A 17915-nucleotide genomic window follows, 5' to 3' on the forward strand; every position below is an offset into this window, starting at 1 on the left:
AACACAGCAGTTGCTTTGGGCCCAGCGGCTGTTAGGATCATTGCTATCTTACTCAAATCTGATTGACCTTCTAAATTCACTGCAGTAAGAAACAAATTAAGTTGTTGTTTAAACACACACCCGTTGTTGTCCACATCACCATGAAATCTGAGACTCATTGGTGACCCCAATGACTCCGTGATGTTAATTCTTGCAATCTGCAAAATCTTCAAATCACTGTGGGCCTCATAGCAGGCTGATAGGTTTTTTTTCCTCAGTGTTTAATACCATCCAATCCTGGTACCATGTCATTTTCTTGTCAGATGGCCTGATTTATATTACAAGAGCACTTGCAGCTCAAGCTATAAATGATTTCTTAACATTAACTGTACAAATGGATAACAGTAAGATCAAGCACTAGAAACCTCTCTCCATCTTCCTTCAGCCAGTCTGAGGGGTCACCTGAGTGTAACATTCACTTATATTCCAGTGAGACTCCGAGTGGTCGGTTGGTGAATTACAGAACAACCATAATATCATTACACCGAATGCTTCAGACTGAAGGGGCAAAACTTTAAAACTGAGATGAGGAGAAATTTCTTCAGCCAAAGGGTGGTAAATCTGTGGAACACATTGCTGCAGAAGGCTGTGGAGACCAAATCACTGAGTGTCTTTAAGACAAAAATCGGTAGGTTCTTGATTAATAAAGGGATCGGGGGTTATGGGGAGAAGGTAGGAGAATGGGGATGGGAAACACAGCAGCCATGATTGAATGATGGCGGCATGGTGGCACAGTGGTTAACACTGCTCTCTCGCGGCAACAAGGACCTGGGTTTAATCCTGGCCCTGGGTCACTGTCATAGAACATAGAACATAGAACAGTACAGCACAGAACAGGCCCTTCGGCCCTCAATGTTGTGCCGAGCCATGATCACCCTACTCAAACCCACGTATCCACCCTATACCCATAACCCAACAACGCCCCCCCTCCCTTAACCTTACTTTTATTAGGACACTACGGGCAATTTAGCATGGCCAATCCACCTAACCCGCACATCTTTGGACTGTGGGAGGAAACCGGAGCACCCGGAGGAAACCCACGCACACAGGGGGAGGACGTGCAGACTCCACACAGACAGTGACCCAGCCGGGAATCGAACCTGGGACCCTGGAGCTGTGAAGCATTTATGCTAACCACCATGCTACCCTGCTGCCCCTCTATGTCCATGTGGAGCTTGTAAATTCTCCTCGGATCTGTGTGGGTCTCACCCCCACAACCCAAAGATGTTCAGGGTAAATAGATTGGCCATGCTAAATTGCCCTTTAATGGAGAAACAAGAATAATTGAGCACTTTTAATTTATTTTTTAAAAGCTATGATTGAATGGCGGAGCAGTCTCAATTGGCCAAATTGGCCGAATTCTGCTCCTATGTCTTGTGATCTTATTCAGATACTTTCAGGTGCTTGAATTTGTACGCAAGAAGCATCCTTCAATTCCCCTGGCACCAGCGTCCTTGCTTATGGATATGATCCTTTTCTTTACAAGCTAGGGGAGTGAAGGATCTCAGTTGTTGGCAATGGAGCGGGCATCACTATAAGTACAGAGGAAATGGGTGGAATGTTCTTGTCGGATGGCCTTATTTATATTACAAGAAAACTTGTAGCTAAAGCTATAAACGATAGATGAATACAGCATGATCATGCACAAGCAACCTTTCTCTTCCAGCTCTCCAGTCAGTCTAAGGTCACCTGACTCTAACATTCACTTATATACCAAGGAGACTCCTAGTGGTCAGTCGCTGAATTACAACACAACCATGATATCACGACAATGGGAGGACGAACTGGGTTTGGTCTTCAAGGGACGGTGTGATGTGAACCTCTTCATAGGGGTAACTTCAGCTCCTGTTGTGCAAGGTTAAGTCTGATGCAGTTCAAGATGGTGCACAGAGCGCACCTGACCAGGGTGCATATGAGTGGTTCTTCTTGGGGGTGGAGGATAGGTGTGAGCAGTGCTCTAGCAGACCAGTGCTCGAGCAGACCGGTGAACTACACACACATGTTCTGGTCCTGCTCAAACTTGTTAATTATTGGGTCTCCTTTTTGTAACAATATCAGGGATTCTGGCTGTTAAGCTGGAGCCATTCCTGTTCGCGGCCATTTTAGAACAGTCGGACTCGCCGATGCTGCAGGCAAGGATGAAGGTACATGTCTTGGCCTTCGCCTTGCCAGTAGCCCAGAGGTGAATCTTGCCTGGATGGAGGTCTCTGGTGCTGCCTAAGGCTTTGGCCTGGTTCGGCGACCTGATGGAATTTCTGTTCCTTGAGAAGATCAAGTATGCCATGAGGGGGGGGGGGGGGGGGGGGGGGTCAGTGGATGGGCTTTACTCAAGATGACAGCCGTTCATTGCCTTTTTCAGGGAGCTGGTTACTATCAGCTGTTAGCATGGGGGGGACAGTGTATAGTCAGCCTATTGGGGTCTTCTTTGTTGGGGGGGTGAGACTGGAGATGGATGTGGGGGGGTATTCTCGGTATAACACTGGGTTGGGATGGGTTGTGTTGTATTGGAGATATTTTTGTAATAATGAAAATTTTGTTTGGATAAAAATATTTTTTAAATCCCGTGAGGGTTTGAGTTGAGGTTCAACAGAAACGTAGGGTTCTATCTGTGTTTTTTCAATGGAGGCTTTTATTAATCAGTTGTAGTTTTGAGTGTTCTGTTGCTTCATTGCATTAGTTTAAAGTTCTTGTATTAGGACAGTGTTTCCACTGGGGGTCAGGTTATGTTTCCACCAGATTTGCGTAGCGTGCCCAGATTTGTGCTCTAGCTGGTTGGATACAAGCTTCCGCAGTTTAGGCCAGCGTCACTTTAAAAACATTTGTTTCAAAGTCTGACTTTAAATCACTGCTGTCAGAAAACAAAGCAGCCAGATGATAGCAAGAGCTACAAGTGGTCAGGAATGTGCTGATTTACTGGATGGACATCAAAGTAACAGGCTCGCCTGTAAAGGAAGAGGACATTGAGATTCCTTTGGGATTTGAGCTCAGTATAGATCTGTGTAATGTGGAAACATTGCAGGATGATAGTCCTGTTAGTCATCATGCTTTGACTTTTGTTCTCTCTTTATTTCAGAGTCCCAACCCTTCAGTGTAAAGGCTCGAGACAGAATCTGCTACGTGCCTGCCCCATCACCAGAGACCATGAGAATTTGGATGAATGTCATTGTGACAGGAGCTGAAGTTTATGCTCAGTTCATGGTTTAAAGGAGGATTTCATATAATTGTAACCTCATTGTGCATGCTAAGATTTTAATATATATGTGTGTGTGTGTGTGTAGGAAAGGAAACTCTTTTTAAAATCCCTGCTATAGCTTTATCTATTTTATCTTGAAGGTTGTGACAATCATACAGTTGTGATTGTTAAAGAAACAAATTGTTTGATGTCGTTGGAGCAGGTTTCTGCTTATACTTAAACTTGACACTTATATATGTGTCCAGGTGTGTATGCGTGTCTCAGTGTCCGATATATGTGTCCAGGTGTGTATGCGTGTCTCAGTGTCCGATATATGTGTCCAGTTGTGGGTGTGTCCCAGTGCCTGATATATGTGTCCAGGTGTGTGTGTGTGTGTGTGTGTGTATGTGTGTCTCAGTGTCTGATATATGTGTCCAGGTGTGTGTGTGTGTGTGTGTGTGTATGTGTGTCTCAGTGTCTGATAAATGTGTCCAAGTGTGTGTCTTAGTGTCTGATATATGAGTCCAGGTGTGTATGTGTCTCAGTGTCCGATATATGTGTCCAAATGTGTGTGTGTCCCAGTGTCTGATATATGTGTCCAAGTGTGTGTGTGTCTCAGTGTCTGATATATGTGTCCAGGTGTGTATGTGTCTCAGTGTCTGATATGTGTCCAGGTGTGTATGTGTCTCAGTGTCTGACATATGTGTCCAGGTGTGCGTGTGTGTCTCAGTGTCTGACATATATGTCCAGGTGTGCGTGTGTGTCTCAGTGTCTGACATATGTGTCCAGGTGTGTGTGTGTGTCTCAGTGCCTGATATATGTGCCCAGGTGTGTGTGTGTCTCAGTGTCTGACATATGTGTCCAGGTGTGTATGTGTCTCAGTGTCTGATATATGTGTCCAGGTGTGTGTGTCTCAGTGTCTGATATATGTGTCCAGGTGTGTATGTGTCTCAGTGTCTGATATATGTGTCCAGGTGTGTGTGTCTCAGTGTCTGATATATGTGTCCAGGTGTGTATGTGTCTTAGTGTCTGATATATGTGTCCAGGTGTGTATGTGTCTCAGTGTCTGATATATGTGTCCAGGTGTGTGTGTCTCAGTGTCTGATATATGTGTCCAGGTGTGTATGTGTCTTAGTGTCTGATATATGTGTCCAAGTGTGTGTGTGTCTCAGTGTCTGATATATGTGTCCAGGTGTGTGTGTCTCAGTGTCTGATATATGTGTCCAGGTGTGTATGTGTCTCAGTGTCTGATATATGTGTCCAGGTGTGTGTGTCTCAGTGTCTGATATATGTGTCCAGGTGTGTATGTGTCTCAGTGTCCGATATATGTGTCCAGGTTTGTGTGTGTGTGTGTGTCTCAGTGTCCGATATATGTGTTCAGGTTTGTGTGTGTGTGTGTGTGTCTCAGTTTCGGATATATGTGTCCAGGTGTGTGTGTGTCTCAGTGTCTGATATATGTGCCCAGGTGTGTGTGTGTCTCAGTGTCTGACATATGTGTCCAGGTGTGTATGTGTCTCAGTGTCTGATATATGTGTCCAGGTGTGTGTGTCTCAGTGTCTGATATATGTGTCCAGGTGTGTATGTGTCTTAGTGTCTGATATATGTGTCCAGGTGTGTGTGTCTCAGTGTCTGATATATGTGTCCAGGTTTGTGTGTGTGTGTGTGTCTCAGTGTCTGATATATGTGTCCAGGTGTGTGTGTGTCTCAGTGTCTGATATATGTGTCCAGGTGTGTGTGTCTCAGTGTCTGATATATGTGTCCAGGTGTGTATGTGTCTTAGTGTCTGATATATGTGTCCAGGTGTGTGTGTCTCAGTGTCTGATATATGTGTCCAGGTGTGTATGTGTCTTAGTGTCTGATATATGTGTCCAGGTGTGTGTGTCTCAGTGTCTGATATATGTGTCCAGGTTTGTGTGTGGGTGCCTCAGTGTCCGATATATGTGTTCAGGTTTGTGTGTGTGTGTGTGTGTCTCAGTTTCGGATATATGTGTCCAGGTGTGTGTGTGTCTCAGTGTCTGATATATGTGCCCAGGTGTGTGTGTGTGTGTCTCAGTGTCCGATATATGTGTCCAGGTGTGTGTGTGTCTCAGTGTCTGATATATGAGTCCAGGTGTGTATGTGTCTCAGTGTCTGATATATGTGTCCAAGTGTGTGTGTGTCTCAGTGTCTGATATATGTGTCCAAGTGTGTGTGTGTCTCAGTGTCTGATATATGTGTCCAGGTGTGTATGTGTCTCAGTGTCTCGTTATGTTCTCGCTCATACGAAACAAGGCCAGTGAATAGCGGAATTGGCCAAAAACGACAGCTGTGCAAGTGCCATACAGTTTGCGATACAACTGGCCTGCTCCCTTAGGTGAAATCGAGATCTCACCATAGCTTGATGAGAAACCACTTATCACCACATAAGCACCAATGCCATACAATTAACGAGAGCCACCCCATATCCAACAGCCTCCCGTCAGTCAGCGTCATCCCCAACAAATACTCCTTTTGAAAAACAGGAACCTGGCGGATGGGCTTTCTTGGGGAGCCAAGGAGGTGAGTAACCATCTTTGCTCACAGCCAAAGAGCCTGGGGGCATTGGGATTGCCACGCTAGTGCTCGGTTGCGTGTGAGGGACCCTCGGCTGGGGGTGGGGGCCCAACTTAGGGGTGGGCCATCATATGAGGGTTGAGGGGGCAAACGGCAGGCAACTGCTCTTGGCACCACCGTGCCAACCCCTGGAACGTTTACCCATTCCGGGGGCAACTCTTGTCCCTGCCCATCTCCCCAATGACCACCCATAACCCCCACCAACTGCCGAGGCCTCTGGCTGTGCAGCTGAAGACTATTTCTGATAGGGAATTGGCAATCCTGATTAAGTGAGCAATTTACACATCCCAAGTGGATACCACTGAGTGGGGGGGGCCATGTAGCATGTGAGAGTCATTGCCCAGCATCCCAATCACAACTTGATGCCTCGACACTGTGTTTGAACACTACGGGAGGCAACACCACACACACAACATCCGAGCACCCAGGGGATGACACACAGCTCCGGTGACATGTCCATGGCCGGAGGGTGGGTGACTGCCATGTTGAGGGGGGATGCATGGAGAGATGGGCAAAGGGTTCGGAGGTCAGCTCGCATTGTGGAAAAAAGTGACAGAGGCATCATTTGGGCGAAAAGGTGTTTAATGTGTTTTACAATCCACCACTCTTCCGATGGTGCTGCCCCTCATACACCCAACCCCCAGACCCTCTCCTCCCCATCCCCTACCTACCACCCCCACCCCCTCCCGCCTGCCCTGATGCCCACAACGATCCTCAACGTGCTTGGCCCTCCGAGGTCTACCACTACGTCTAGGTGTTTCCCAGGATGCACATCTGTGGTGGAGGCAGCCAGCTACTTACCTCGCCCCGTGGCTTTTGATGCCCCTGGCGGGCATCCTCTGGGAGCTCTGAGGCTGGGGGCCATGGCACACTTGTCGATGGCACATGCACAGCTGTGCAACCCAGTCCTGTGTGCTGACTTCAAGACGCAGCCTTATCAGAGGGGTGGAACTCGGGGAATTGGTGGCCACTGTCGCCACTCCATGGGACGGGTCCAGGTTGGTGTCCAGCGCCCACTCCTCCTGGCCAGTGCGCATAGGGCCCTGGGGCTCACCATGGATGGAGGGGTTGCCCCTGCATCATATGTCTCTGCCAGCCCTGGGCGGTTCCCCATAGTCCACACTATTGTGTCAACACCTTTGGCGATGCTCCTCAGTGACTGGGACATGCTCAGTGTCCGATATACTTGTGCATGTGGGCAGCATGGTAGCACAGTGGGTAGCACTGTTGCTTCACAGCGCCAGGGTCCCAGGTTCGATTCTCAGCTTGGGTCACTGTCTGTGTGAGTCTGCAGGTTCTCCCTGTGTCTGCGTGGGTTTCCTGCAGGTGCTCCGGTTTCCTCCCACATGTCCCAAAAGACGTGCTTGTTAGGTGAATTGGACATTCTGAATTCTCCCTCACTGTACCCGAACAGGTGCCAGAATGTGGCGACTAGGGGCTTTTCACAGTAACTTCATTGCAGTGTTAATGTAAGCCTATTTGTGACAATAAAGATTATTATTATTATATGTGTGTATGTCTCAGTGTCTGATATACATGTCCAGGTGTGTGTGTCTCTGTGTCTGATATACCTGTCCAGGTGTGTGTGTCTCGGTGTCTGATATACATGTCCAGGTGTGTGTGTCTCAGTGTCTGATATACATGTCCAGGTGTGTGTGTCTCAGTGTCTGATATACATGTCTGTGTGTGTGTCTCAGTGTCTGATATATATGTCCAGGTGTGTGTGTCTCGGTGTCTGATATACATGTCCAGGTGTGTGTGTCTCGGTGTCTGATATACATGTCCAGGTGTGTGTGTCTCTGTGTCTGATATACCTGTCCAGGTGTGTGTGTCTCTGTGTCTGATATACCTGTCCAGGTGTGTGTGTCTCAGTGTCTGATATACATGTCCAGGTGTGTGTGTCTCAGTGTCTGATATACATGTCCAGGTGTGTGTGTCTCAGTGTCTGATATACATGTCCAGGTGTGTGTGTCTCAGTGTCTGATATACATGTCCAGGTGTGTGTGTCTCGGTGTCTGATATACATGTCCAGGTGTGTGTGTCTCGGTGTCTGATATACATGTCCAGGTGTGTGTGTCTCGGTGTCTGATAGATATGTCCAGGTGTGTGTGTCTCAGTGTCTGATATACCTGTCCAGGTGTGTGTGTCTCGGTGTCTGATATACCTGTCCAGGTGTGTGTGTCTCTGTGTCTGATAGATATGTCCAGGTGTGTGTGTCTCAGTGTCTGATATACATGTCCAGGTGTGTGTGTCTCAGTGTCTGATATACATGTCCAGGTGTGTGTGTCTCAGTGTCTGATATACATGTCCAGGTGTGTGTGTCTCAGTGTCTGATATACATGTCCAGGTGTGTGTGTCTCGGTGTCTGATATACATGTCCAGGTGTGTGTGTCTCGGTGTCTGATATACATGTCCAGGTGTGTGTGTCTCGGTGTCTGATAGATATGTCCAGGTGTGTGTGTCTCAGTGTCTGATATACCTGTCCAGGTGTGTGTGTCTCAGTGTCTGATATACATGTCCAGGTGTGTGTGTCTCAGTGTCTGATATACATGTCCAGGTGTGTGTGTCTCGGTGTCTGATATACATGTCCAGGTGTGTGTGTCTCAGTGTCTGATATACATGTCCAGGTGTGTGTGTCTCGGTGTCTGATATACATGTCCAGGTGTGTGTGTCTCAGTGTCTGATATACATGTCCAGGTGTGTGTGTCTCAGTGTCTGATATACATGTCCAGGTGTGTGTGTCTCAGTGTCTGATATACATGTCCAGGTGTGTGTGTCTCTGTGTCTGATATACATGTCCAGGTGTGTGTGTCTCTGTGTCTGATATACATGTCCAGGTGTGTGCGTCTCAGTGTCTGATATACATGTCCAGGTGTGTGTGTCTCGGTGTCTGATATACATGTCCAGGTGTGTGTGTCTCAGTGTCTGATATACATGTCCAGGTGTGTGTGTCTCAGTGTCTGATATACATGTCCAGGTGTGTGTGTCTCTGTGTCTGATATACATGTCCAGGTGTGTGTGTTTCGGTGTCTGAAATACATATCCAGATGTGTGTATGTTTGACATACATGTCAGTGCTCAGTATAACTTTTACTGGTATGTGTGTGTTGATGTGGAATACACATTTCCAGGTGTGTGAATATGTCACCTGGAATATATGCCCAAGTGTGAGCGGCCTTCTCTAATCACTTGTCGGAGAATCCTGCTCGGCTGGTGATCAGCAGCACCACCCACAGCTGCAGACTGGCTCGCTGACCTTTCGGAATTTCTCCACCTGGAGAACATAGAACATTGAAAAATACAGCTCAGAACAGGCCCTTCGGCCCACAATGTTGTGCGGAACCTTTGTCCTAGATTAATCATAGATTAATCAAAGATGGAGAAGATTAAGTTTGCTATCCGAGGGTCGGAGGAAGGCTTCCTAGATACATGGGGGCAGTTTGTTGGCCTGGTCCAAAACCTGCTCGAGGCCAGCAATGAGGAGAAAGATAGGAAAACGGGAGAGAGGCAAAGAAAAAGAGGGAAGACAAGGGGAAAACTAAGATCGACGGGAACCAAAGGAACGCCCAACCTGGGGGGAAGGAGGGAGGAGGGGAGGAGGAGAAAGAGGAAAGGCTGGAAAGTCACAAAAACGGAGAAGATGTGGGGGGGGGGGCAACCCCCCTCCCAGATCACAAAGCAAACACCGCAAGGGGGGGGGGAGGGGAGAAAAGGGAGGGAGGGGAAAGGGGGAGGACACTTGGGGGCAGGGGGTGCTGGAGGTGGGGGTGGAAAGGACCAAGGGCCAAGTCAGAGGGCAGCGAAATGTACATGAAGTAAATTAAGGGAAGGACAGGATAAACCTTTCTGTGCAATAAAATAAATTAACGTCGTAAAAAAAAAAGTATGGAACTGTTTAGAAATGGGGAAAATGCCAATAAAAAGATTTTTGTTTTAAAAAAGAGTGAGCGGCCTTGACTGGGGCACTGAAGATGGAAAACCTACCTCAAAGTGTACTGCCAGGATTTGATACATACTAAACGGTTAGCTGGCCTACATTATACATAAGATCGCACGTACATATTTCAAATAATAACCTGCTTTTATGATGGGAGTTTCCCCGGGGGCAGCATTCCTGCCAATTTCAAAGACCCATTGGGACAAATGTCTAGTGCCTTAAACTATTGAGGATCTCTGTCAGTGCTGTATTATGTGATGTTGGGCTCTTGCCCACACATAAGCACACAGTTTGTTTCTCCAAATAGCTGTATAATGTTTCAAAGTAATCAGCCAATTTTCAAGATGGTCTTTGTACTGTTAATAATAAAAAGGCAGATGATGGCAGTAATTTTATATCTTGTCCATCAGCACTGACGTGAACCTCTGGCAGGTGCTGACAGTTCTTGTGGCCTCTACACGCTCAGAAAATTGATGCCAATACATTGAGATTAATGGCCAAAAGTTAGTGATAAGATCACCATGTTTCACAGAGATTTTATTATTAAACTAAACAAACCCCATTATATTGCAGTCATGATTGGATTAGTCAGTTTATCAGCTGATTCAACGTTCAATATTTATTCAGTAAATTTTTTAAAGTATATGTACGGAATAAAAATACCAAAGTAATTTCATATGTTATACAGTTCAGATTATTTTCCTATTTAAAATGTATTTGATATAGGAAATTCATATTCTCCGTGTATGATGAGGTACACACATTTATTATAAAGTTACAGATTTGTGCTCATTCATAGTTATATTTTTTCATTTGTCCTGGTATCAATAATATATATTGTTCAGAGAGTAGCTTTGTAGTTGCCAGAGAGAGTCTGGAAGTGTGAGGCTGAACTTCTCTTCGTGGAACAACTGACTGTATTCCACTTGCGACCTTATACCTGCCCAAGGGTTTTGCTGCCAATAGCTGCTTTATGCAGTTCTTCTGCAAGCTCCTCCAGTCTTTCCCTGAATTCTAAATTTTCGTATAGCCTTTTGGGAATGTTGGTCATTCCATAAAGTAGGCCGTAGAGACAGCCTGCAATTGATCCAGTGGCTCCACTCTCACCTGTTGGTATGAAACAAGATATTAAGTGTTTTCCTTCAATTGGTTAGGAAGTGTTGTTCTGGCTGAATGGCAGCAGCCAGTTTGTACACAGGAAGAATCCTGTACAGCAGAAAATCTCTTTTGATGCTGGCTGAGTGTGCAATATCAGCTGATGATATGGATCGTAATTGCATACTGATGCTTGAATACTAAGAGATGCCTTGATGGCACCAAGCATTATGGAGCCTCAGGGATTCTTCTCATGCTGAACATTATGTCCAGAGAGATACTCCAGAGAGCCTGAAATAAAAGCACCCATTGTACCCCCTGAAGGTATATTGGATGCAGCAGTCATAAGGCACCAGGAGAAATCCTGAACCCGCAAACGGATACTCATTTTGATATTTCAGGAGGGTTCAGTTGTGAACGTCATATCTGAGAAAGGATGAATTGGCCTTTTTAGGGAGTACAGCGCAACTTCATCAGGGCTACATTATGAGGCAAAATTGCATAAACGTAGGTTATATTCCTTTGCATCTGGAAGACTAAAGTGTAATTTAATCAAAATGTTTAAAAGGATTTGATAGGGTCACTATAGAGAAGTTATTTACTCCGGTGAGAGCGTTCAGAACTAAGGACCATGATTTTAAAATGCAAACAAGTCTGTTCAGAAGGGAAATCAGGGAAATGGTCAAAACAATAGTGAAAATTTGGAACCATCTTCATCCAAGAAGGGTGCTGGGGAACAATTGGAGCTTTTGAGATAAAGGGCAATGGAGTTTTATTTTGCTGGGGCCATCAAGGGCTTTATAGCAATGATGGATGAATGGAGTTGAGATGCAGATACAGCTATGATCTAATTGAATGATATATTTACGGCATCCAAATAATTTGCACTAAAAGCTGATTACCTTCCTCAATTACATTCCTCAACATTCTGAATGACTCACGGCTTCATGTATGGACAGTGAGGGCAGCACGGTGGCCTAGTGGTTAGCACAACCGCCTCACGGCACTGAGGTCCCAGGTTCGATCCCGGCTCTGGGTCACTGTCCGTGTGGAGTTTGCACGTTCTCCCCGTGTCTGCGTGGGTTTCGCCCCCACAACCCAAAAATGTGCAGAGTAGGTGGATTGGCCACGCTAAATTGCCCCTTAATTGGAAAAAATAATTGGCTAATCTAAATTTATTTTTAAAAAATGTATGGACAGTGTTTACGTCATTTTTCATAATATCTACAGTGCAGAAGGAGGCCATTCAGCCCATCGAGTCTGCATTGGCTCTTACCCTTCCCGACCGCACACCTCCACTCTATCCCCATAACCCAGCAACCCCATCCAATACTGAGGGCAATTTAGCATGACCAATCCACCTAACCTGCACATGTTTGGACTGTGGGAGGAAACGTATGAACTGAAATCATGAAATGTATTCCACCTGATGTCATATCTGACTTGTCATAGTCATATGAGGCAAGATCACTGTAGGCTGCCATTTCTAATCTGTTCAATAAATACTTGTACAAGAAGGGGAGTAGAGATAACCCCGGTAACTATAGGCCAGTGAGCCTTACTTCTGTTGTGGGAAAAGTCTTGGAAAGGTTTATAAGAGATAGGATGTATAATCATCTGGAAAGGAATAATTTGATTAGAGATAGTCAACATGGTTTTGTGAAGGGTAGGTCGTGCCTCACAAACCTCATTGAGTTCTTCAAGAAGGTGACCAAACAGGTGGATGAGGGTAAAGCAGTTGATGTGGTGTATATGGATTTCAGTAAAGCGTTTGATAAGGTTCCCCACGGTAGGCTATTGCAGAAAATACAGAGGCATGGGATTCAGGGTGATTTAGCAGTTTGGATCAGAAATTGGCTAGCTGATAGAAAACAAAGAGTGGTGGTTGATGGGAAATGCTCTGACTGGTGTCCAATTACTAGTGGTGTGCCAAAAGGATCTGTTTTGGGGCCACTGCTGTTTGTCATTTTTATAAATGACCTGGAGGAGGGCATAGAAGGATGGGTGAGTAAATTTGCAGATGACACTAAAGTCGGTGGAGTTGTGGACAGTGCAGAAGGATGTTATAAGTTACAGAGGGACATAGATAAGCTGCAGAGCTGGGCTGACAGGTGGCAAATGGAGTTTAATGGAGAAAAGTGTGATGTGATTCATTTTGGAAGGAATAACAGAAAGGCAGAGTACTGGGCTAATGGTAAGATTCTTGGTAGTGTGGACTAGCAGAGAGATCTCGGTGTCCATGTCCATAGATCCCTGAAAGTTGTCACCCAGGTTGAGAGAGTTGTTAAGAAGGCGTACGGTGTGTTAGCTTTTATTGGTAGAGGAATTGAGTTTCGGAGCCACGAGGTCATGTTGCAGTTGTACAAAACTCTGGTGCGGCCGCATTTGGAGTATTGTGTGCAGTTCTGGTCGCCACATTATAGGAAAGATGTGGAAGCTTTGGAAAGGGTACAGAGGAGATTTACAAGAATGTTGCCTGGTATGGAGGGAAGATCATATGAGGAAAGGCTGAAGGACATAAGGCTGTTTTTGTTAGAGAGAAGAAGGTTAAGAGGTGACTTAATTGAGGCATACAAGATGATCAGAGGATTAGATAGGGTGGACAGTGAGAGCCTTTTTCCTCGGATGATGATGTCCAGCATGAGGGGACATAGCTTTAAATTGAGGGGAGATAGATATAGGACAGATGTCAGAGGTAGGTTCTTTACTCAGAGAGTAGTAAGGGCGTGGAATGCCCTGCCTGCAACAGTAGTGGACTCGCCAACACTAAACGCATTCAAATGGTCATTGGATAGGCACATGGACGATAAGGGAATAGTGTAGAGGGACTTTAGAGGGGTTTCACAGGACGGCGCAACATCGTGGGCCGAAGGGCCTGTACTGCGCTGTAATGTTCTATGTTCTATGTACTCTCACTGTACCAGCCTCCCCGAACAGGCGCCGGAATGTGATGACTAGGGGCTTATCACAGTAACTTCATTTGAAGCCTACTTGTGACAATAAGCGATTTTCATTTCATTTTAATTTTTCATTTCACTGAGAAGACACTTAAGAAGCTCTGGGATAAAAGCAAATTACTGCGGATGCTGGAATCTGAAACATAAAGAGAAAATGCTGGACTATCCCAGCAAGTCTGACAGCATCTGTGGAGGGAGAATGGAGCTAACATTTCGAGCCTGGATGACTCTTTGTGAAAGCTTTGACGAAGCTTCACTGTCCTTAACTTGAAGCAAACAGTTCAGTGAACTCCTACCTCTAAACAATTTCCTTCGCCAGAGACTTAGTGGGTCACTGCTATTAAAGCAAAGGGGAATTTGATTAAAATATGTTTTGCAGTAACCCAAGGTGACCTCCATCCTTCAATCTCAGATTGTCAATGCTGCCCTGATTCCTGGGAATCTCCGGCAAATAATCCATGGTTGCATTGAAGCCTCTTACCTCCATGAAACATGGCATGATTACACAGTTCTGTCCAGTCACCCCCAGCAAAGAGGAGGGCATCATAGGCTATCATCGGAGCATCATGTCCTCTCCTCCCACCCACGCCTTCGGAGCTCCATTCCTTGTATACCTTTGATGGAGTAATTTGATATTATTCTTTTGTCTCCGGTTCTTTATTTGTATCATTTATTCTCCCAGTCCCTCCCTTCCATAATATATACACAATAACAAAATTCCTGAAAATTCTGAAATCTAAAACAAAGACAGAAAATTTTAGGGATATTCAGCAGTCCCTGCAGAGAGAGAGAAACATGCTTAATATTTCAGGCTAGTGACCTTTCATCAGAACTGGAAAAGTTAAAAACCTGACAATTTTGAAGCAAGTACTGGGAAAGGAACAAAGAGGGAGTACAGGGAGCGGATGGGAGGCAGAAGAGATTAAATTTAAAATGTGCTGATGGTGCAAGGCAAAAGGAGAGTGGCAGTGGGACAAGGAAAGAAACAAAATAGGGGTCTCGACATGAGGTTCTCAAATTGAGGTCCACAGAGAATTCCCAAGGACCTGCAAACTAAACCGCCTTTGTCACAAATTTCACCTGAAACATTGAAATAAAATGGTTTGTAAGCGAAGATTGCCTCAATACTGATAAATGAAATGATATTAACACTAATGATAACTTCCTCCACTCCGCTCACTGCCAAACCAATATCGATAAATCTCACCTCTATGGATATAGATTGTTCCTTTCTGGAGCTTTCCAGCCAAAGATTCTTTGTGCTAATCATGTGACACATTAACATCTAATTTGTTCAGAGAAATAGGTAGAATTGTCTTTTGAAAGCAGGCTTTGGTTTTAACCAATGGAGGTAGTTTTAGAGAGAATCTATTGGTAACTATTATTTAATCATTACAATAGGATCCCTAATCCTCAGGAACCCATTGAGGAAGGTAGATGTTGACGGCTCAGTAGCTTATTGGCTGGAGGCTCTCAGCTTCAGGTAAACGGCGATTGGATAACACATTGTAATGATCCTACCCACTATCTGTGATTCAATCAAGTCTACAAGGAAAAGAACATTGATTCCAAACCTATCCTTCTAGAATACAGATATAAAACCAACCAAGCTTGGCCTACCTAGTGCCACACTTTCTGGATCCCTCCATGTACAAATATGCCAACTGACTGCATACTGAGGATGCCACTGCCTCTCCCCTTACAAAGTCTTTCCACCAGTGTGCTTTAAGATCTCTTGCAGCTACATTCCAACACTGTGGCATTATGGCAATGCTCACTCTATCCCTGCGCCACCACAATTATAAAATCTTCAGGAGTCCCGAGGGTGTTACACAAATGAAGTTTCTTTGGCAAATAAAAATAAAGGCCGCAACCTCGCACACAAACATAAGTCACAGCCGGGACCACCGATCCTGGTCGACTTTTAAGTGCAAGATTCATGAGCCCCAGCTACTGAGCCTCCACCATTTAGCGGGGGAGCCCCTGTTCCAGGAGCCACACGGGGAGGTAAATTGGGTCACTCCCCCATGGGTCTCATGAGAGTTATTAATTCCTTCCCCCCCAAAAGTCCATTGGAGGTGGAGGAGATCTCCTTCGCTGCTTTGCCCACGGCTATGTTTCCAACATCTGTGGGGATGGCTCGAGGCCCATTTCGGGGACATCGCTTGCGCGCCGATTGTCTGAGGGTCCTGTCGGCAGTCACTCCCTGACCAAACTGTCATCCGAGATTATGGATGATTCATCTCTTTCTCTTGTGCTGAGGAATTCAAACATGGTGCGGATGTCCAGAATTGCAGCCGTAGGTTTTCCTCGTCGGCAGTGTAACACGTTCAGGAGTCCCAAGAAGGTTACACAAACAAAAGTTTATTTGGCAAACTAAAATAAAGACTGCAATGTGGTGTACAACACATCAGTCCCAATGGGGACTATCCATCATGCTGGTTCCAATCCTGACCAGCTTTTAAGTACACGATTCACCTGTTCCAGCTGTTAGGCCTCTGCCCCTCAGCAGGGGAGCTTGTATTCCATGAGCCTCACAGGAGATCACTTGGGTCATCCCGTGGGTCCCATGAGGGTTATTACAACAATACAGAGCCAACCTACTTGAGTGGTCATCTCTAGTGGTCCTCAGCACCTGGTACACAGCCAATCAGAGTGGGCAATCGTGAGAACACTCATTAACCAAAATGGTGGAAAGTAAGGCCACACTTTGACAAGATTCCCCGCCAGCTGGGAGACCTTTGCCAGGTGGGAAACAATTCTATTTGGCCATGTAGAGCTTCAAAATAACAGGAATTTAATTCAGATTTCAATATCAAATGCACCAACCTGATCTCTTTTCTCTGCGTCGTAATTCTTTGGAAATGTTGGTGTGTTCTGCCCTTCCTGTGCAATTCCTCTTTGTTCCAAATACGACTGCCACTTGGTTTCAAAATAAAACCAATTTTCTTGGTATTCTGAGGTAAAAGTTGCATTTTATTGAGTCCACTTCTACAATTTCAGGATGCCACTGAACCATTAAACAAAGAAAATAATTGTTCTTACGATATTTTCTTTAGAATGTTGCTAAAAAGGGAGACATGTTGCTGAAGTTTTTCATCTCACACTCATCAGGACAAATACAAAGAGTGCAAATTTCAAACAATCACAAAAATTTATTCTACAGGAGAAAAGAGTGTTGATTGGCTAGCAAGTTGACTTTAATTGGCTATGGCGTTGTCACGGAGAAAGCAACCATTTGAAATTTGGCATTCTTGTGTTTGTCCTGATAAGTGTGAGATGAAAAGCTCCAACAACATATCTTTCTTTTCAGCAATATTTTATTTTCTTGATTCCTCCTCCACTGAAGCCAGAGATTTGTCCGAAGTTTCCCTTGTCAAGGCAGCACACTTATCCTAGGCCTTTCCTACTGAGTCTGTGCATCTCCTAGTCTATCGTACTGAGAACTGGGGTTTGAGATCTGTACAAGGCCTCCCATGCTCAATGGCTGGTTATAACCAAATCCATAAAAGTATTTCTGGCAACTGGGTCTTCCATCTGGGGGTAACAATCAGCATCTCACCCTGTGGTGGGGAATAATGTAATCTAACTGTCACACGTCACAAAATAGAGCATTAAAATGAAACACCAACAGTCTTTGCCACCATCAGTGTGAGGCAACCCCACTTGGGTTAGTTTGATGTTACCATCATTCTCCATTTTCAGATGAAAGTTGAACAATGCTCTTATAGTTTTGACTCGTTTTATATTAATACTATTGATTTACAGCTAATTTAAGGATCAGATTTCACACTAGTTTGACAGCCGATTGTCGATTTTTCAGAGTCAGGTGATACTATCCTTCAGCTGGACTCTCTGGCCTTGGTTGTAAGAGGTCACTGGGACCAGCAGGAGAATGGTCAGGCTAGGTCCCTGGCACCTGCCTGCCTGCCACAATAGAATTTGTTTCTAGATTGTGAACTGACAGCTCCAAAGGGCCTCATGGGAAACTTGTTACTGCTTTCTTACAGGCCGCAACCCCGACTTTCCCTTTCCTCCCCACGCTTCCATTAATATCTCCCTCCATTTAAGCTCTCCTCCTGGAATCATAGCCATCATCTCGCCTTACTATCACATGTGGCTC

At 45.3% G+C, this 17915-nt stretch overlaps 1 protein-coding gene across 2 annotated transcripts in view; it reads right to left on the reverse strand.

Annotated features, from left to right (window-relative positions):
• Positions 1 to 10332: 10332 nt before the first annotated feature.
• Positions 10333 to 17915, reverse strand: part of adprhl1 (ADP-ribosylhydrolase like 1) — a 45176-nt gene continuing 37593 nt past the window's right edge. For both annotated transcript variants that reach the window (XM_038802745.1, XM_038802746.1), the window contains exons 5-7: positions 16622 to 16749; positions 14274 to 14406; positions 10333 to 10847 (exon numbers count right to left, since the gene is read on the reverse strand). In XM_038802745.1, the coding sequence (XP_038658673.1) occupies positions 10675 to 10847; positions 14274 to 14406; positions 16622 to 16749 (434 nt within the window). In that variant the 3' untranslated portion in view covers positions 10333 to 10674. The remainder of the gene's footprint in view (positions 10848 to 14273; positions 14407 to 16621; positions 16750 to 17915) is intronic.

The sequence above is a fragment of the Scyliorhinus canicula genome, chromosome 7 (genome assembly GCF_902713615.1).
Source record: "Scyliorhinus canicula chromosome 7, sScyCan1.1, whole genome shotgun sequence".
Taxonomy (NCBI): domain Eukaryota; kingdom Metazoa; phylum Chordata; class Chondrichthyes; order Carcharhiniformes; family Scyliorhinidae; genus Scyliorhinus; species Scyliorhinus canicula.